We start from the raw sequence: 21,319 nt of genomic DNA, 5'->3' as shown, positions 1-21,319 counted from the left end.
CCTTTTGAACAAATATTATTTATATAGGCATGAGGAAAGATAAGCACTCCTGTCTGTTTTTTTTTTCTCCCCAAAACTTCTGCAAACAAAGTTAGTCATTTTGCTGTGTATTGTAAAAATGTTTCTGGAGTGGTCAAAATCTGTAATGTGCATCACTGATCACAGAGTAGCAGAACTTAAAAAATATATATACTAGCTTTTCTGTACTTTTCTTTCCCCAACCACCAGTCTCTATGCTCCATGGAAGAGTTCAGGAACCTGGACCGAGACATCGAGGGCTCTGCCAAACGCTGGAAGAAGTTTGCAGAGTCTGAGTGTCCAGAGAAAGAGAAATTCCCGCAGGAGTGGAAGAACAAGACCTCACTCCAGAGGCTGTGCATGATGAGGGCCCTGAGGCCTGACCGCATGACGTACGCCGTCAGGTGAGTGGTGGAATCATCGTTTGCCCTTTGCTCTGTGATCTGTGAAGGATTTTACTGACCAGTGCTGTTTGGTGAAAGGGTAAGGGTTAAACAGCTTAACCTTTGGCTTATATTTTGAGTTGACAGGGCACTGAGCTTACCACCGGCTGCCTCTGTGTCTGTCTGTTGCCTAGAAGTATCTTCAATTACACGGCTTTGCAGTTACAATCAATAAGCCTCATTTATTGAAGAAGACGGTAGGGGGAAAAAAGCCCTCTCCCTCTGTCTAGAAATGTCAGTGAATGAAAATTGGAACACATTTTCGCCTGGCATTAACATGCTATCTTAATCTGGTTATTTTATCAGACATTTCGAAAAACACCAGGCTGATAAAATGTAAATGTTTTGTTCATAACCTATTGCCCCCAAATGACCAGAAGTTGATTGTTTCCAGCGACTCTCAGGGAGCCTCTATGGATTGCTGGACTGATGGAACCTTTCCATTTAATCTGGTATTAATAAGCATTCTTATTATCTGTAATATGAAAATAAGAAAGGCAGAGCTGGTGGACAAAGCTGTTGATGCAAGGTGAGGGGGAAGTGATTTCTATTTATTTATGTAATCCTTTATTTGTACAGGTAGTCTCGCTGTGAAACAGGGATCTCTTTTTCAAGAAGGACCTGTGTACAAAAATAAACATTCAGTTTAAACATGGATAAATTAAGAAAAGTAATTACAAGTGTGATTGCGACCACTTTTTCCGAGTCCTGTATGAACAAAAATGTCCTGAGACCTGACATTATAGATACTGTATTTAAATTTAACAAGAGAGCAGAGATATCTGGGCAGTTTTTGCAGTACAGCCTCATCATTCATTTAATCAACTGATCTCAGTCTTCAGACAGTTGATTGGTTGAATTGTGTGCTCTTGATTGGTTGGAACAAAAACCTGCAGGCACACAGCCCTTTATGGAATACTTTGGACATGCCTGATATATACAGTATAATCAGGCGTTTAGCGGATTGTAGATTATACAGTGGTCTTTCGACTAGCAGAAGAGAATCATGACTTATTTCTATGCAAAATTAAATTTTGACCTTTAGTTTGTTTGATAGATGTTTTACATGAGTCTTAAAAGTGAGCATGGTATCCAGCCAAGTACTTATAATATTCAACAGTTTCAATTTCAGAACCCTGAAGGGTTTAGATATGAGCAGTAGACTGGATATTCTTAAGTAACCTAGAGAATAGCATACATTTAGTTGCGCCAGAATTTAAAACAAGCCTATGTTTGATGGGAGAAGTGAGAAATCTATCAAAAGCAGACAGTACTGTAGATTTGCAATGGCCAGATTAAGAGAAAGGCCAGTGGCATAGAAAATAGTGTCATCTGCATAAAAAAAATGTACGTATGTACGTAACAATTTGGGGTGGAAGAGATGATATTGTTTATACATAGCCATAAAAGATGACCAAGAATGGACCCTTGTGGTGGACAACTTGAAGTCAGATGTGGCTTTTTCATGAAGTCTGACACAGTTATTCCGTTGGTGCCTGAATTTGTGCCAGCCATTCACATGATTGGTAGTTTTGGCTGTATTCCAAGCAGCATCTCTGTCAATAAGAGCTTTGGAAACTTTTAGGGAGAACCAGGTATTAGATAAATGTTTTACTCTAAATTTTTTAAAGGGAGCATGTTTATTAAGTATGTTGTTAAAAATTGTGTTAAAATCTTTAAAAGGTAGGTTGGAGAAATTTTACAAGGTCAGAGTGATAAAGATCACGCATTAGCTCATTAAATTGTTTAAAATTCCTCTTTTTTATCATGCAAGGATTGGTTGTAGTCTGGAGGTTTTGAGTATTTCTAACACATCCATTAGGCAATGATTGCTGATGTCATTGCATTAGTGGGGTATTAAAGTGGATTGTTTGCTATATTATTAAGATCTATCATGGTTGATTTAAAAAGGATTTGATTTGTTTGGTCATATAAAATTAGAAATGAACAGATGTAGACTAAACCCTAAGTAAAGTTCTTCTGGTTGGATGCGAGACAGTAGATTCTAATAACTGTGAAATGGTCACTATCTTCAGGGCAGATGGACAGAACAATACATTCAAAACTCTTTGGTAGTGTAGCAACATGACAGGCCGGGCCGACATAGTTTAATTTTCCACCTCCTTTTGATTGTCTGTCAATGCAACAGTATTGTTACCATTCAAATGTATTTTAAATTCTGAAACTCTCTGATTAAGAGAGATTCAGTGAGGGCAAAGATGCCAAGGCAGCATGTGTGAGCAAAGTCCTTGTAGGTAGAAGGCTCCTATATGTAAGTGTAATAACCCAAGGCCTTGCTGTTAATATTAATGATTCATAATTAATGGAATCTCAGCAGGCTAAGTACTGACCTTTACAAGATAATTTAAAGGTACAGTGTGTAGGATTTAGTGACATCTAGTGGCGATGTTACTGATTGCAACCAACTGAATACCCGCCCCTCACCTTCCCCTTCCAAGCATGTGTGGCCATGAAACTCACGAAAAGACCCTCTCTAGAACCAGTATTTGTTTTGTCCTTCTGGGCTACTGTAGAAACATGGCGGTACAATATGGAAGGCTCCGTGGAAGAGTCCCAGAGAAATTACCACATTAAAGTCTGCAAAAAAAAAAAGATCTGCAGAAAAGATTAATATTATCTTATCAAAGAGAGTGCATGTGAGGGGGATTATATGCAGACTCTGGAGAATCAACACCAATGTATGCACAATTGATAGATACAATCCACCATCACCTTGCACACTGTAGTAGTTCCTCGAAAGTACTGCATCGCTTCCCTCAACCTGGCATGTTTGTCCACCAGCTCTGCCTAACTCGTTTGCATATTTCAGATAATGAGAATGCTTATATTATATAATACCAGGTGTGGAAATGGGGTCTTGATGACAAATCTAAAGAGCCCTATTACATAATGTGATAAAGGCTTCTTGCTTTGACTCATACAATTCACCTGCATATTTGCAGTATGAGTCATACATAATAGAAGCAATGTATTGATCTTGTTATCAACAGCAATCATATCTGCTAGTAAAATCATTTAAGATGGTGTAATTTTAAAATGATCCTGCAAAACAACATTCATGTGAGCTTTGCCAAAAGAACCATCAAGTCCAATCTATACAGTATGTGTCATATCTCTATTTATATGAGTAAAGGTTTAGATTGGTTATAGAGAACAGATCATGATGTTTGAAAAACCAAAGGGTTTAATCCAGAGAGGCTGAAAAGAGCTGCTTGCATGCAGTCGTGACTAGACTTTTTCTATAAGCAGCTGTCTATATCACGCAATGTACTACAGAAGATTCCAATTTTTCAAGTTGTCCAGCTTGTCCGTCAAAGATAATAAAAAAGTGTTGAGGAGAACTGAGTCCTTCTCTCCCCGCAGAGACTTTGTAGAGGAGAAACTGGGGAGCAAGTACGTGATTGGCAGATCACTGGACTTTGCTGTCTCCTTTGAAGAGTCGGGTCCAGCTACGCCCATGTTCTTCATCCTCTCTCCTGGAGTTGACCCTTTGAAGGATGTGGAGAAACATGGTAATACTCTTGCTTGTTTTATCTTTAATAAGCCATAAAATTCATCCTCAAAGTGTGTTCTGGGCTTTTTATCAGAGCATACATATTGCCAATTTATCTGTCATTTCTGCATGTCGTGGGAATGTGGGAATTTTTTTTTCTCTATGGAATAACCTATTGAAGTCAAGTGCTGACATACCTGCATACATGATTTCCACTTTGATTCCTACCGCACAGGATTATCAGTCAGAACAGCAGTCATCCAAACACATCTGCCATGTGTCTCTGCTGTGATATCATCGAAGGAAATGCACAACAGGCTCTTGGTAGATTGAAGGCATTATACTAAAGGTCACAAATATATGAGAAGACACCACTGGTGTATTCGGGGCAGCAGAAAGTAAATGTCATTGGTTTTAGAGTTACTTTACATTCCTGTATGAATAATGTGGATCGTGGCAGGACGTGCTGTTTTGATTTTTTTTTTTTTTTTCTTTTCCCCTTTTCAACCAATGTACACCCTAAGTCTGAGCTTTTGTATTGACCTGGAACAGAGCACCATCACAGCCTGCCACTTTTTGAATCTGCTGCCAAATAATTCAGTCGGTGGGTATTTGATGTCAGCTCTATGAAATATTCAGATTGCAGGGATTGTATCACTTTACCGGAACAAAGAGATTTCCACAGTGTTTCTACTGTAACCGAGTCCAACCCCATACATTTTCAAAGGTCATTTATCATGTTGATTAATGTACTGTTTTTGATTGATTTTTTGAGTTTCTGCCTGAAAGTCACTCTTAATCTTACATAGATTCACCATAGATTCATTTAAATGTGACAAACAGATACAGCAGTTGATGCATAGTGTCCTACTAGAATTTGAGTATTTTTAGATGCCTCTTTTTTGTGCTACTTGGATCTGAGACAAGCACCAGGAGGTTAAATCACCTATAGATCTGCAGCAAACACACCTTTGACCCTATGTGGAATCCACCATCCTCTCATACTATTGTAAGAGGCAGACCTCCTACTGGAACTGCCTGTAAGGGGTGTGATTATTGATAATCAACACTCTCACTCTGAGTTCAGTCAATCACTTCAAAGCTAAAAGTTATTGTTGGCTGCTGCTGCTGTAGAGAGAGCCTGGTGATGGAGGAGCTGCAGCTACATTACTCCAAAACCAGAGAGAGGTACTTTTCCATTATAGCTGTGACTGTTGGGTTTCTCATTGTTATTAGGCTTCAATTAGACTTTCATTAGATTGACGATGTGATTTTGTGTGCTCTGCAGGGGACTAATATCCCCGAGACAAAACCTCACTATCTGCCCGGTTGCAGGTTGGAGTTTTAATGAAACAGACAGCAATAATTGTATTGTTTTTGAGCGAAATCTCAATGGGCAGTCTCGAGGTGGGCAGGTAAGGTTGAAGCGATTGACCTTCTGCTTAGATTAACGTTTTTAATGTCTTACTGAGGGTCGGGTGAAAAGATCAATATCAGTTTCATGTCTGGCGGTTAATAGTGTGGTGTCTCCTTCACTAGAGGTGGAAATTTAGCTGATTGGAATCGTTTTGTTCAGTTCCATTCAAAGAATCAGGATCACTGACTGTGTAGGCGGCTCTTTTCTAAGATAAGGTATCACATCGCTGTTCAAACAAATCAGTACATTCTATACACCAGAAAGTAATTGTTCATAACATCATGATGTTATGGCACTGTTTCTTCCTCTTTATAGATCAATAGTAATGTCAATATATTGCTGCTTAGAGCAATTTTAGCAATTTCCATCAGTACAAATCTAAGCCCATGAAAGCATTGTTCATGAGGACAATAGCTCAATAACTACCTATCTACAACAGAGATTTGAACTAGAAAGTAACATACTGTATAGCACACTAGTGCTGCTAACCTGTCAAATAGATAACCGATTCCTTCAGTGACACTCAGCAAACTCAGTAAACCTGGTGATTCACTAACTACCTTTTAGTATCAAATGTTTCGCTAAGCTTTGAACACTAGAATCATTTTGACCAAGTTGGTTTAGAACATGGGCTTTAGGGAGTCCCTCAAAGTCCTGTGATGAAGCTGCCATACGTGTTAGTGAATGTTGAAAACTGGGATATTTTAATGTTTCACAGGTATTTGTCAGGACTCGGGACAACCAACTTCAAACCAGGACAATCCCAGACAAACCAGGACGCCTGGTCACCGTAGCCTGGCTGTTTCCTGCTGTCTATAGACTTTGTACTCAGCTAGACTAAACAAGAGCTACCTCTCTATTGAACCCACAGACATAAAATGAACATTGATCTTCCCTTGTAACTAGGATTACCAACTTTCTCACTATACCTTTTGTCCACCTTTTGCCCTGGCACACCACATTTTGTCTGGTGTACGGTGCAATGGTAGTATGAACACTGTATATTCACATTGTTATTCAATTGGAAAGGCCATTTAGTCTATAGCTCTAATTAGACTTATAGCTCTAATAATTAGAAACTGAATTATAGATAAATTGAACCTAATGTAGCAGTTAATACTGCTGCGTAACCCTTGCCATCCAAACTGAAATCACAAAATGAAACCATATATATTTCTTACTCAATTTAGTTTTTTTTAGAGCTCATAATAATCTTTGCACATTTACAGAAAAGGAATATATTTGCTGCCAATGTTTTGCTTAAACTTTTTCTGTCTTATAATTGTAGGCTACGATAATAATGTTTTTTTAAAATGTGGTTTGGCTCATCATGAAACCTATTTGGACAAATATAAGTCTATCAATGAACATACAAAACTACATAATAAACACAGTAAACAAAATGCTAATCACAAAACCACAGAACTATGATACACCTGTTACTCATACCACTCATCAGCAATGTGCTCATCAGTGCTCACCTACTCAACAGTATTTTAGGAGGCTAAAGCCTCTGTAAATACACCTCAAAATAAATGATCAAAGAAATCACAGTTTGGACCTTTGCAGCAAACAAACAAACATGTCAAATGTAAAAGAAGATGGGCCTGACTCACCAAATCTACTTTTTCCATGGATATTTGACTGATTCAAGCAGTCCTTTATCCTTTTGCACAGCCTGAGAAAAGTCCATATTTGACAAGTCACAGCTCACAGATATTTGAAGTTCATTTTTGATCAGCTCTGTGCTGCATCTGCTTCTTCAGTCTGACCATCTGAGAGAAAATCCTCTCTACAAAGGCATCTAAGCCTGGCACACCGACGACAAATGAGACAATCCTGAACATGTTGATCAAGTTGGCTTTCCCTGTGTTTTGGAAAACTGCCACCAACTTCTCACTGGTGGATTTTGTTGGTATCTTGTCCAGCTTTCTGGATTGCCTCCCAGCTGGCACAAAACTCTTCATAGAGTTGGTCCTTATTGACTGTCTGTCATTGTGAGGGCAGCCACCAGGTCAGTGAAGAAGAGCTCCTCATATTAGCCGTTCAGTGTCAGTTTCACAATTACATTTTCAGGTGAGAAATCAAACCAATTGTCAATGGATGCAATGATAGTCGTATACCTTCACAATGTCCTGCTGCTGCTTGGACCTTTGTCATAAGCTGTGTGAGGTTGGCAGTTAGCTTTCAGAATGGAGTTGTTGGCACTGCTCAATGACTGTTAAACGGAGTGGTGTTTTCTAAAGTTGACATCGGCATTATCTGCTGCATAGACTGTGATGTGTCCAATCAGAGCTTGATGTATCACGGTCTTCATTAACTTGCAGCGCACTCCGTCAGAAACCATCTAAAAGTATCTCACGCAAACTGGAATCATGTCTATTTCCCTTTGAGGCAAACATGGCCTACAGTCTGGGACAGATCATCCAAAAGATCCCACAAAACATTCACTGGAATCATTTCAGTTTTCATTTTTCCCAAGTGCATCTTCTTCATAACATTTATGTCATGAAACAAAGTATCGAACTTAACGAGAAATGACTACACATACAAGCTTTAATTTGCAGCGATTGTCTTTTTCAGCTGCAGATGTCAAGAGATAGCTCAGCTTTATTTATATTTGCACATGCCAAACTTACCAAACAACTTTCTTTTGGAAGGAATTGGCACATTACACTGTACATAGATGTAATTGACGGGATGTTTGATTGGATGACAGATCTCACCAGTGGCATGACCAGCACATGATCTGCTGCTGCTGCTGCTGTATCCATATCATATCTAATCTGTAAGAGCGCCCCCTGGTGATTACAGAGAACATTAGTGGTCAGTATACAGGGAGAGGGAGGTCCCATATATGTCAAACAAGTTTAACTTAATATACAGAATGTCCAGGTTAATATGGGACAGTAGGCAAACCTACTTGTAACTCTCTCTAAGAACATTTCCAGAAATCCCACTTAAACTTTCAAGGATTACACTGGTGACATTCTGTATTTTACAGAAATTGATCCTGCTAACAAGTACTATCAGATTTACCTTATTCTTCTGTGCTGTAGAGCTCCATTTTTGTCCAAAAACTATTAAAAAAAACCAGCAGTGAGCCACACCGTAGCACTGGGTGACATTCATTACCAGCTCACACACAATCTGTTTAATATGATTCAATCCTCAACAAATGCACTATTTCCACTATTTCCTCTTTTTTACCTAATGCAGGCTGAACTCTAGAGTGCCCAGCTGGTTTAGAAAATATTTATGACCTGTTTTTAAATAATGTTGCTTTCAGTAAGAGGAATAAAGGCTTGAAGCTGAGAAGTACTGTGAGATGAACACACTGCTGGTTTTGGTTTTATCGTAGTAGAAATATAAATATAGAACAATGCCAACCTAGGTCTCTGAGTTCAACAATAAATGAGAAATGTATTTTGTGTTAGTGTTAATTGTGTGTTTCCTTTCAGGGAAGAAGCTGGGTCACACATTTGACAACAAGAACTTCCACAATGTGTCTCTGGGTCAGGGTCAGGAGGTCGTAGCTGAACAAACTCTTGATTTGGCAGCTAAAAACGGCCATTGGGTCATACTGCAGGTAGGTACAGTATAAGCATGGACACATACAGGTATATCATACAGAAATAATACTGTTGTGTATTTTACACTCACAAATTTAGTATCATTCCTAGTGAGCCAATATACCACCTAATTTCTTTTCATGGGAATGTTTCCGCCATCATACTGGGTAAATCCAATTATATTTCAGGTTGTTTGAACACTAATACGAATTGCATAAAATGACACTTGAGTAAGATTGTTGAAACATTCTGGCTCTCGCTGTAAACTTCGTCCACCTCGCACAAAATCTACCAAACCATTAAATATAGTTCGTACACTCGTTTATAAATATATTTCACAACATGAACACAGGGTTCATCTATGTCAAAGATTTTCCAGTCTGGAGTGGCTTTAGTTGGCATTTCCTTTATCTGCGCCTGTTTTGAATGAGGCGTAGTATCACATTGTTTTTCATTGCATACTCGACGGGGGTGTTTGCTTTCCTCGCAGGTCTCGCACGGAAAAGCGAATTTAATTTTCTGCAGAAAATTTCCTTACTGAAAGGGGGCTGCGGCATTATACAATATATACAGCCGCGGTGTCTGTTCTCCTCTTATCTGGAGGGCAAGGCTGGCGTTTGCATTTTAAGTGGAAACCTTGGCGGAATTCTAATGGGAAGTATCGACAGATATGAACCGCAGACCGGGCACTGCGGGACACCCTTTTCTTTTAATTCACACAGCTGGTAGAAGTAAAATGAAGGGGGGGGGGGGGGGGACACCATCGCTCTCTGCTCCAGACCCAGGATAGCACAGACTAGCAGTTGTTTAATTACCTTTGCATAAGACTCCCGATCGATAGGCTTAAAAAGGCCTTGTCCCCCTGGCAACGAACCTCCCACTCGCTTTATCATCGGCTGTCTGTTTGTCTGCCCGCTGAGAGCCACCCCCGTGGCACCGGCCGGGAGGGAGAGGGAATCGGAGGGGGAGGAAAGAGGTGTCATATTCTCATCTCTCTGTTTTTACTAACAGTATCTTCTGCTCATATAATGCTCCATCTTCCCTCTTCAATTTCATTTCCCACCCTCTCATTCCAACACGTAACTTGGATACTTTAGTCTTATCGTTTTTCCTCACGCCGCATCTTCTCTCTTATCAATCCTCACGTCCTCCCACCTTTTTCCCCCTGCTAACCTGCTATCTCTCCATTCTCTCCTTCCCCTCCTCACCTTCTCATCTCAGCTGTCCTCCTACCTATCCACCTCATCCTCTTCCCCCCCCTCTCCACTCTTCTCACAGTCCACCTTTCCTCTCTGGGCTGCCAGGCTCGGCTCCATCAGCGGAGGGCCGGGTCAATGGCAGGATCCCCTTTGCCGACGGGTAATTATACTGCAGAACAGCAGCCCCTGCTCAGATGGGCCTGGGAGACAGAGATGCAGAAACTTTGAAAGCAGCCCCTTTGGGAAACAGGAGCGAGGGTGGGGGGGGGGGATTGGAGAGGCAATCAATCGGGCAGATTGGAGTTGAATATCCCACATCGGGCTGGCAGTGGGAATCGAGTGGCCTAAACTCGCCAGCCTCTTCACACATTTACTGCTAAAGCCACCCCATTTGCAGCCGGTGGCAGAAAGAAGTGCAGACTGGAGAGAAAGCGAGAGAGACAATCTTCTTCACTTTACTTTGTAAGAAAGAGCAAGATAGCTTTGGTAGTCTTTGGAAATTTAAATTATTTATGCATTTCTCTTTTGTTTCAAATCTTACATCGAAAGTTGGACAAGATTCCTTTTTAATTATTGATGGAGGGATGACCCTTTATGACCTTTTGATGATTTATGAAGAAGTTCAGCTACACTGAGGGTTGATAATGCTATTTTATCTACTGACTGACACTTTTACTGACAGTTTAATGTTGTTTTAATCTACAGTTGTTCTGTCTACCTCTTACATTGATAGCCTTGATAGCATCACGCTTTGAAATGTTGGCATTTTCCTGACAATCTAACTTATTGTTCTTATCTGTAAACAGCTAAATAGGAAGTAGGGTGACGTTGCTATACCTTTGCAAAATGTCCTAGGTATAAGATTGCTGTGGATGGTTGGATCAGGTCTTTGACACAGGAGACCATAATTCAGGTCCTGTCTCCTACCTACAGTCAGCCTTCAAAAGTTCCTGTCAGCGCTGTCTCCCAGCTAATAGAAAGAAACATAGTGCCTCCTGGATTGTTTTTATCAACATGATAAAACTTTTTAGTGAACGTATCTCTAAAGTCACAAATGTCACAGTCACAATATCACAATGTTGATACTGAACATATCTGCAGACATGTTGAGGCACCTACATCCACTATCTCTTCCTAACCTTTACCAATCTGTTAAAGTAGTGTAAACCTTACAATAGTCATTACAGGACACAAAGCCTGGTGTTTGTTCTAGTCCTTTGTGTGCTAGAAAGACTGGCATGTGGACTAGAAAGTAGACAACTACAGTAGACAGTTGGACCCTTTGCGAACTAGAACATTGCCATTGAACATAGATGCAAACAGTAATTATGTTTCCTCCAATATGCAAAACTGAAAAAACATTTGTAGTCAATGTAAATGTAATTTAGAAACTTGAAAACTTCTCAGACCTTAAAGGGGACATTTTACGTGTATTTACAGGTTTATATGTTTATATCTTTGCACACAAAATCCATATTAACTCATACTGAGTAAAGCTCAGTTCAGCCTATGTCTGAAACAGGCTGTTTTACTTCCTGTCCTTTAAATGCCAGCTTCTCAAATTCATCTGTACGTCTGAGCTGAAATCTGATGCGGAATATGCGAGTGGATAAAAACCTTAGCAACAAAGGCTCAGGATTGGACAGTAATTTATGAGCTTGCACAACATGCTGACGTCACAAACGAAGCAATTAAAAGCAGATTGAAGCCCTGGCCTTTGACATGACATGTCATAATAGTATATAAATAACAGATAATCACCAAAAGAATTATATGTACCCTTTAACAATAGGAGCAGCATATCAGAAAATGCACAAATGATTCGGTCCTAGTTTTTTTATTTTGTCATGATGGCCTTATGGTAGTCTGTACTATATATTATAAAACCAACATTAGGCAATTTTTTGGCCACTTTGGTGCAAGCTGTTGCACTTACACTCACAACACTCAGTCATTTGAGTGACAGTCATTTATTCACCCTACAGCAGACACAACACAACACCATTCATTTAGAGCTGTGTTGCCGGCCACTTAATAAATGTAAGTCAAAAGAAAGAGAAAAAAATACTCGTCTCTCACTATGTTCACCAGCTACACACTATATGCTGTTTGCTGTTGGACATCCAGTGTACAGTGTGTTTTATTCTTTCTGAGCTTCCATAGAAAATAACTGTCCGCCGCTGCTGGAAACAAAAGGGAAAACGCTTCACAGAGCTGAGGGGAAATAAAATCAGAATGTAATACAGGCTGTTAGTCAAGCATTAGAAATAAAGACCTTCGAAACCAACGAGACACAAACTACACCCTTCATATTTGTGAATTTATTTCCCCTCATTTTTAAATTTCTACCTGGCAGTCCTGCGCCTTGCCGTCAGCGCCTGCAGTGTGTCAGCAGTCCTGTTTGCCTGTCACCGTGTTCCTACGTCAGTCTGCTGGGCCTCCTCCTCCTTCACTGCTGGAACCCAGCTGAGCAGCTGTCCTCAACACCGCTCCTTGATAAATGTGTTTTTTGTGTGTGTGCGGTAGACAAAGATTGTGAGCGTGTGCCTGCATGTGTTTATATATGTTTGTGTATGAGCTGGCGTGTGTGTGTGTGTGTGAGACAGGCAGTTGATTGTGCCATAATCTCTATCAGACAATAGCCGATGGCTCCTGAGATTGGATGTGCCATTGTGCTTTCCCTCAGGTAGTATTTGATAGCAATGCCTCAAAGACCTTGCCAGCGGTGTCTTCTAATGGGTTTTAGATTCGACTTTATATTATTATGTAAATAGGTGACTCTTTGATGTAATATCAGCGTAGTCATCACGGGAGCTGGAAGGCCCTTATCAAGAAGACGTTGAGGGAACAAAAAAAAAAGTGTCGCACCTGAAAGTTAATTAAAAAGCCATAAAATAGAAGCTGCTCTTCTGTCTTGTTTGTTTGTCTGTTGGCATGCCGGTCCGTCTCTCTCTCTCTCTCTCTCTCTCTCTTTTTCTTTCTTTCTTTCTTTCTCTCTCCGTTCCTCCCTCCCCTCCCCTGCAGCCAGAGGATGAATGGTTTCATTACAGTGACAAGTTCCGAGGCAGTCTCTCACTTCTTCTGTTGGCTCCCGTTTTTTTATTGCCAAACTATTTACATGCCAAGAGGAAGGGTTGTACTCGAGCCTGGTGAAAAAGCACTTGACTTTTAGACTTTTAATTTGTATACCATTCATTATTCTCTAAGGCATTGCGAGCCAAACTAACTTATCCGTTTCTCAGCTTTCCAGCTCCTCTTGGACTTCACTCTCACTCACTCACTCTATCACACAGTGAACAACTTTTCTCTCTCTCTCTCTTTTTTCTTTTTTTTCCCCTTCTTTCGTTTTGACGTCTCTCCCAAAAATTGACGTCCCCCCTCCCCGTCGTGTCCCGTCGTTCGGAAAGACGTCTAACTTCAGCCATCATAAGGAAGATTAAATATGGAGAGCAAAGGGAAATGAGAAAGTAAAGAGGCTTATGAATTAATGACTGGAGTTATTAGTGCTGTAATTAGATTTAGGGAATGGGCAGTGCCGCATGGTGAGACGTGTGGGGGGAGGGGAGGGGAGGGGGGGCCTGGCTGACTCCTTATCATTCACAGGATATCCTGTAAGTGTCAGGACAGTTGAGATGGAAAATTGAGCTCATCGGAGCTTGTGTGATAGTACAAGTCGGCTCTGCTGCCCCGTGCCGCACCGAGAGATGAATATGCAGAAAAGTCTGGCTGAAGTTACGCCGGAGAGAGAGAGAGCCGTCGCTTAATGTCAGCAACCTGGAAATGGGTTTCAAGCACTATGTACCATTTAATTTGGTGACACATCAAAGTCACAGTGAAGAGAGGAGAATGTGCAACGTTTTAATTGCTCCTTTTTTGCTAGTTGTCATTACAAACATAAATTATCCGGGCAATTCCAGCATCAAGTACCTTATTAAGCTATTATGCGTTATCCATTAGAGCCCAGACTTTCATAGATATTCAACAGAAAACATTATCAGGGTAAAGATTACACTCTCCACCCTCAGAGAGGAGGATTCATTTAACTTAACAACTAGTCTGTAATACTGCAGCAACCTGTAATTTTCCCTCTTTAACCCTACGCTGGCCGCTCCCTCCCTCGTAGAACATCCACTTGGTGGCTCGCTGGCTGGGAACTCTGGAGAAACTTCTGGAGCAGCACGCCGACGGAAGCCACGAGGACTTCAGGGTGTTCGTCAGCGCCGAGCCCTCCTCCACCCCCGAGGGGCACATCATCCCGCAGGGCATCCTGGAGAACTCCATCAAAATCACCAACGAGCCGCCCACCGGCATGCACGCCAACCTGCACAAGGCCCTGGACAACTTCAACCAGGTGATACACACACACACACACACACACACTTTCATGATATTCAAGATGTCGGTGAAAATGAATCACAAGCATTAACTCAAGTACTGTAGAGTCTTTCTATTTCCTACTACAGTACTTAACACTTATCAATCATACGAAGGGCTCTTAAAATATAATGCAGTGTCATGGATTAAGCTGCCCAATAGCACACAGTGTAGCTAAAAATGTGCTTAACCACAGCCAGACTCAACATTACCATGCTGCTTACATGTTAATGGATCATAAATAATGTTCCAGTAATAAAATATATATTTCAGTGTAGCACTCTGAAAGGGGCCGTTCTGCATATTGAGCACAATTTACTTTTGATGCCTGCATTTTGCTGACACTGCCTTTTTTTTTTGCTTCGCTTAAATTAAGTTTTAAGTACAGGACTTTTCGCTCATAATGGAGTAGGTAAACAGCATGCATTTCTTCTTTACTAAAAGAGTGAGTCTGGAGCTATTTTATGTTTATTACTGTCAACAAATGTCATAAAAAGACAAAAATAAAGGTTTAATTGCTGCCTCTTTGGCCCTAAGATCATTGGTTCCTGATGACATAATTCTTCATAATTCATAATGGGTCACAAATACAGTAACAGCTAAAAGTGTGTCCAAACTTTTGCCTGCTAGTGTATATAGTTTTAATGAGTGAAAGTAATTTAGTGAAACAGGAGGAAATGGTGCATATGTTATTTTCAGCGGTGGATTAATCTACGTTTGGTGCTGTGGTGAGTAAGTCTGTCAACAGAACAATGTTTGTGTGTGTGGGATTGAGTCCAAGTAAACTACAGTTTGAGTGTGAGATCATTGTAATGAAGGAACATGTTACTGAGTGCAAAGATGAGGCTTAGTGATGTGTTTTTGAGTACGTTTTTGGCGCTCTAAGACCAGCCAGAACAAATAATAGCAACAAAACATACAAACAGAACAAAGGCTCAGACATGTATGTAAAATAAATAATGAAAATGAAAGGATGAGTGAATAAAAGAAATCAATGAAATGAGTAGACAAATGAATAGAAGTTAAGATGAAATAAGATTGGAGCTGCCAGTTATACAGGATGCTTTAGAGTGCTGTACACTGAGTAAGTGGATGAATTATTCATCCCATTCCAGCCTTTTGACAGTTTTATTCTTTTAAATCATTTGATTATATATAATATAAAGTTATTATTATTTTAAGATAAAATAAGTATTCTTCCCTATTGAATGTCATTGATTGTTAAAGGATCTGAATACTTCTACCACAGGCACTTTTGAAAAATCCTGTTAGATGCTCAGGTGTAAATATGTGACATCATCAAAACTACTTGGAAGAATAAGCACATCTTTTCTCAGTTTGGCAGAAAATGTTATATTCAGATAGGATCCTCTGACTCAAGATGACATACTAGATTTTTCAGGTGTCCACTATAATCCATATTTTTATATTAACAATAAAAAAATGACTTGAGTAAAATGCATGCATCATCTATAAAGCTCCCCTCAGCTTTATGGCACTTTATAGCCAGTTTCAGCTGTTTTGCTGTCAGGTTGCAACTTTATGTTTTGATTCACACTCACAGTGTTCTCATAGTGATATTTTCAGTAGTGCTGGTTTAGTGAAGCATTTAGCTGCTAAACAGCCCGATATTTCCCTCAGGAGCCAAAAGGGACTAAAAAACAGCTACAATAGGAGGAATATTAGACCTAAATTCAGCATGTGAACAGAAAGACGACTGCAAATGAATAATGATGCTGCTTCCTGCTGCTGGATGTGTAAGTAACTAAGTTTCCAACTTAGCTAATGAGCTGTTAGATATGGAGAGAAAGACTGTATGATTTGAGAGGAAAACAACATAAATAAATAAATAAATAAATAGAAAATCATTGACAAACTTCTTCAATAAAAAAATTCAGAGTAGATTCTGATTACAGTCATATTTTTTCTTATTTTTTCATACAATATAAAGACTCAAAATAATATTTCCAATCAATCCAGACTAATTTAAATGTTTTTTTTAATGTTCTTGTTTATGAATATGAAATGTATGTAATAAGATAAAAAGGTTTATAATGTTACATATATTATTATCTTTATACACTAAACAGGAGACAATACTTTTTTTTGCGTTAAAGCCACTAGAGCAGTATGAGGTCACTAATAAAGATGCACTGTTTTCCAGTACCAGTTGTCATGTCAATGTCATCTTTAATAATTGAGGGCGACTGAAAGTTCACATTGATACTTGCTAGTTTCTACTCTCCTCTGACTCATTTACTTGTTTGCTCTGACTGGTAGCACACTGAGACGGCACATGCCAATTTTCACTCCAGCTTTCTCATCAAGTTGCCAATTTGCTGAAATGTAGCATCTAGCAGATGGGTGGGGGGGGTTGGAGGGGGTCACCTTTCACTCACCCTGGAATTGCCTCTGACCCGTGGAGGACAGATGTCGAACGCCGCACACACTAATGCTAAAAGTTTGTGTGGTTCCGGCAGTATTACGTGCGGATTGGAGAGATCACAACAAAGTCAATTTGCTACTTTTTCCTTTTGTTTGTTTGTTATCAGAAAGCATCGAGACAATATCAAGCTCCTACACCACCACCACCCCTTCCACCTCATTGTTAGAATGTATCAGTGCGCCGCAGCGGCCTCTCCCAGCTTTTTCTCCACCTTATCACGCGGCTCTATCTAAGCCTCACCATTACCTCGGTGCTCCGCCGCCAATGCATCTTCCTCTGCACCATTACCTGAGCGCTCGCCTTCCTCCCGCTCCATTTCCACAATCCTTAGTTTGCCGATGTCTATCTGTCTGATAAGTGCTGCGTGCTTGTGAGCCCCCCCCCAACACCCCGCCCCCAATCACCCACCCAACCCTCTCGCCTGATTCAGAGCAACAGGGAGGTCCACCGTGGTAAGGATAGAGAGGGAGGGGGGGGGGGGGGGGGGGGGGGGGGGGGGCGAATATTCCAGTCATGTGTACTCAGTGAAAGCTAATCAATGTTAGGCTAACTCTCTGTAATAGCTCGCCCGCGCGGATAAAGCCAGCGCTAAGCCAGAGAAATGACAGTTTCTTTCCTCTTGACCTTTTCACTGGGAGATGTGCACAGCTCCACTTTTCCCCAGAAGCCTGCGAGATGGAGTCTGGCTGGGCTCAAATGAACAATGCTTTCTATGGTACAATAGTTTAGCTTTTTACTGAGATGTATAATACTGTTATGAAAAGAAAGAAAAAAAAGCTGGTACGGGTTCGCAATTCCCTGTTTACTGAAAATGATCGTCCTTGCTTATCTTTCAAAATTCTCAGGTCAGACCTCCATCAGTTCAGATTGTGTGTGTGTGTGTGTGTGTGTGTGTGTGTGTGTGTGTGTGTGTGTGTGTGTGTGTGTGTGTGTGTGTGTGTGTGTGTGTGTGTGTGTGTGTGTGTGTGTGTGTGTGTGTGTGTGTGTGTGTGTGTGTGTGTGTGTGTGTGTGTGTGTGTGTGTGTGTGTGTGCGTCTCTTCTCTCCTGGCGATCCGACTTGCCTGCATGTTGGTTCTCTCCAGTCCGCAGGTCATGAATAGGGAGGCTATGCATCTCTTTCAGCTGTGTTGAGCAGAGGAGTACCGTGCAGAATATTAACTAAATCTCAGAAAGGGATGTGTGTGTGTGTGTTCGTGTGTGTGTGTGTAGTCAGACTGCACTGTACTTGTGTGCATGCATGTGCATCGTAGGAGTCAGCTCCCCCGGGGGGCGCTGCTGCAGCAGCAGGAGGGGAAGCGAAAGGGCCTTCACCAACTGCACTCACCATGGCACATGATGGAATAAAGAGAATTTAGCCTTCCTATTTCCATAGGGGTTATTGGCATGCTTATTTAACTGTTTCTTCCCTCCAGAGATTACAATGCCATTAACGTCCAGCTCTTTTAAAAAAAAAAAAGAAAATTGTATTTGCCTGTCTGGAATAATGAGCCAGGGAGACGGTTGGAGGCTGAAAGCACCTGACAAGTCGCGACAATTAAAAGGGAATCTCATCGCCCGGTTTATTGCCATCATGTCATCTCATTGTCTGTCTGTTAACGCGCCGCAACCGCAAACAGATCATGGGGGGCCCTCGACTGAAACAACTTTTTAACTGCGTCGCTCCTTTTCTTTCTTTGTTTGGCAGGACACGTTGGAAATGTGCGCGCGGGAGAACGAGTTTAAGAGCATCCTGTTCGCACTGTGTTACTTTCATGCCGTGGTGGCAGAGAGGAGGAAGTTCGGTCCTCAGGGGTGGAACAGATCGTACCCCTTTAACACCGGAGACCTCACCATTTCTATCAACGTCCTGTACAACTACCTGGAGGCCAATCCAAAGGTGTGTCTTTGTGCCTTTTTTTACTATTCCCAAGCAAAAGATGACTATTTGGGGCGGCTGTGGCTCAGGAGGTAGAACGGGTCGTCCATCAATCGAAAGATCAGTGGTTCGATCTTGGCTCCTTCAGTCCACATGTCGATGTGTCCTTGGGCAAGATGCTTAACCCCAAATTGCTCCTGATGGCTGCGCCAACAGTGTGTGAATGTTAACCTCCCTCCTGATGAGCAGGTTGGCACCCTGCGTGGTAGCCCATGCCAACAGTGTGTGAATGGGTGAATGTGACATGTAGTGTTAAAGCACTTTGAGTGGTCAAAAAGTCTAGAAAAGTGCTATATAAGTGCAGTCCATTTACCATTGCTAATCTTAATTGGAAATCTAAACACATATGACCTCAGTAGAACCCCCGTCTCTAATCCCCAGGTACCGTACGACGATCTGCGCTACCTGTTCGGCGAGATCATGTACGGCGGTCACATCACGGACGACTGGGACCGCCGTCTTTGTCGGACCTACCTGGAAGAGTTTATCAAACCCGAGATGATGGAGGGAGAGCTGTGCCTGGCGCCTGGCTTCCCCTTGCCGGGTAACATGGACTATAACAGCTACCACCAGGTGAGGCCTATAAGACTAAGACTCCTGTTTCAAGCCGGATTTCATCAAATGTTAATTTGATCAACAGGATACAACACAAGTGGGAAAAGAAATAGTAATAAAGACATGACAAGAATGTAGGAAAATGGTGGCTATGTGGCCCCCCCAGCAAATTATCAGTGGTTTAATATTGCTAAAATTGAATTTCTAAAATTAAAAGCATTCTTTCACTATTCCCTGTGTACAGTGTAAAGTTCTACAATTTTATGCCAGATCAATAACAATAAAACTCTTCCCATATGGGTCCCCTGGACATAACAGATTGTAGTTGGAGATAAATACATTTCTCAGAGGTGGAGCTGCTCTGTGGGTGGAAAGAGAGTTTTGCCAGTCTGAGAAGCAAACTTGAACGTTAGCAAGCTGAGATCACAAAGTTTAGCTAACGGAAAAAGTTGAAAGGCATGAAAGTGAGAGAGAGCCGAGGCAGATGAGTCATGGGATGCACAATATTTATATTCATGTACAGTAAAGTGGTTTAGAGATTGGTTTTTGTGGAACTTTCTCACTCCCATTAAAAGTGGAGGAGTGTATCCCAGCATGCCTTTGGATAAACAGAAAGAAATACCGGAACAGAACATCAGTGCATTCATTTATCCAGACAAACATTTAGACTTCAGCAGAGTTTAAAGCTGCATTCATCAATGTTTTTTACAAATGATTCTGTATATTTTGAAGGGTATTACTCATCATGATGAACCCACAAAGAGTTACCAGCCATTATTATAACTTCTTTCAGCTCACTGTTTTTTTATGGTCCACAAGTTTAATGTTTTAGTTGAGTCTCACTGCTCTCATCAAGACTGTTCAAAAACACAGCAGGTGGCTGTTCTCAGTACAAAAGCTCTAAAAACCAACTGTGGTCTACCTGTTCAGCAGCAAACAGCAGATACACAGGTTAGCAACTAGCTGGTGAACATAGTAGAGCATTTAGCAGCTAAAGAGCCATTATTGTAAGTAACTCTGAAAATCGAGATTAAACCAAAGCAAAAAGGAGAGAGAGTGAATGCCAAAGATAGCCAAAAACACAACTTCAAATGGATGCTAATATGTTGTTCCATGTCTGTTAAGTGCATGAATGTAAAATTTCGCCATTATAAGGTGATAATATGAACATTTCAACACACAAATACAGGAAGAACTAAATCTATCTAAATTCCTTACAAATCATCTTCACTAGATTCAATGACAACTGAGTCATGACAAAAAATCTAATTCTATCTGCTGATGAAGACCTTGAGATGTGGTTGAAAGCAAATAAAGATTATTTGGTCTAAACTACCACGATCAAGGATGAACTTTTTCTTTTTAACAATGCAATCAATTCATTTCATCATTTTCCCGTTTTGCTTCAAATGAAACTACCTGTTAACCAACCTACAGCAACTGACAGTTAAACATTTCTTATGCTTAGAATATACAGTACATACAACATACATGATCTGATACTGTGAGCATGTTGACGTAATGAAGCCTGACTTTGCTTTAATAGCACTTCAGAAACAGCTGGAGGCATTAGATTACCACCTCACCTCAGTGTACCTCACCTTACTTGTCATACAATGTTATTTTACCTTTTTTTCAATGTATATATGTACATTATTTATTTCTGCAAATGTGTATTGTACACAACTATCTTGTGAAAAAATTAAAACAAAAACAACACAAAATGTATAGAAATTATAAATCATGGCACCCAGTACATCCACGTAAAGAGGAGTCACCCTTAAAAAATAGTTAATGGATCAATAAATTATGGAGAGAAAAAAAAATCCTTGCTGTTTTCACATTTAAGTGAGTACAACTTATCA

The 21,319-nt window shown here is 40.7% G+C and overlaps 1 protein-coding gene across 1 annotated transcript in view; it reads left to right on the top strand.

Moving 5' to 3' along the window:
* Positions 1-21,319, top strand: part of dnah9 (dynein, axonemal, heavy chain 9) — a 160,630-nt gene that overhangs the window by 123,581 nt on the left and 15,730 nt on the right. Inside the window, exons 69-74 of the mRNA XM_062443156.1 lie at positions 229-422; positions 3,846-3,994; positions 8,854-8,981; positions 14,287-14,514; positions 18,669-18,860; positions 19,281-19,472. Coding sequence (XP_062299140.1) covers positions 229-422; positions 3,846-3,994; positions 8,854-8,981; positions 14,287-14,514; positions 18,669-18,860; positions 19,281-19,472 — 1,083 coding nt within the window. The remainder of the gene's footprint in view (positions 1-228; positions 423-3,845; positions 3,995-8,853; positions 8,982-14,286; positions 14,515-18,668; positions 18,861-19,280; positions 19,473-21,319) is intronic.

The sequence above is a fragment of the Scomber scombrus genome, chromosome 21, assembly GCF_963691925.1.
Source record: "Scomber scombrus chromosome 21, fScoSco1.1, whole genome shotgun sequence".
Taxonomy (NCBI): domain Eukaryota; kingdom Metazoa; phylum Chordata; class Actinopteri; order Scombriformes; family Scombridae; genus Scomber; species Scomber scombrus.
This window is presented reverse-complemented; position numbering and strand designations above follow the sequence as displayed.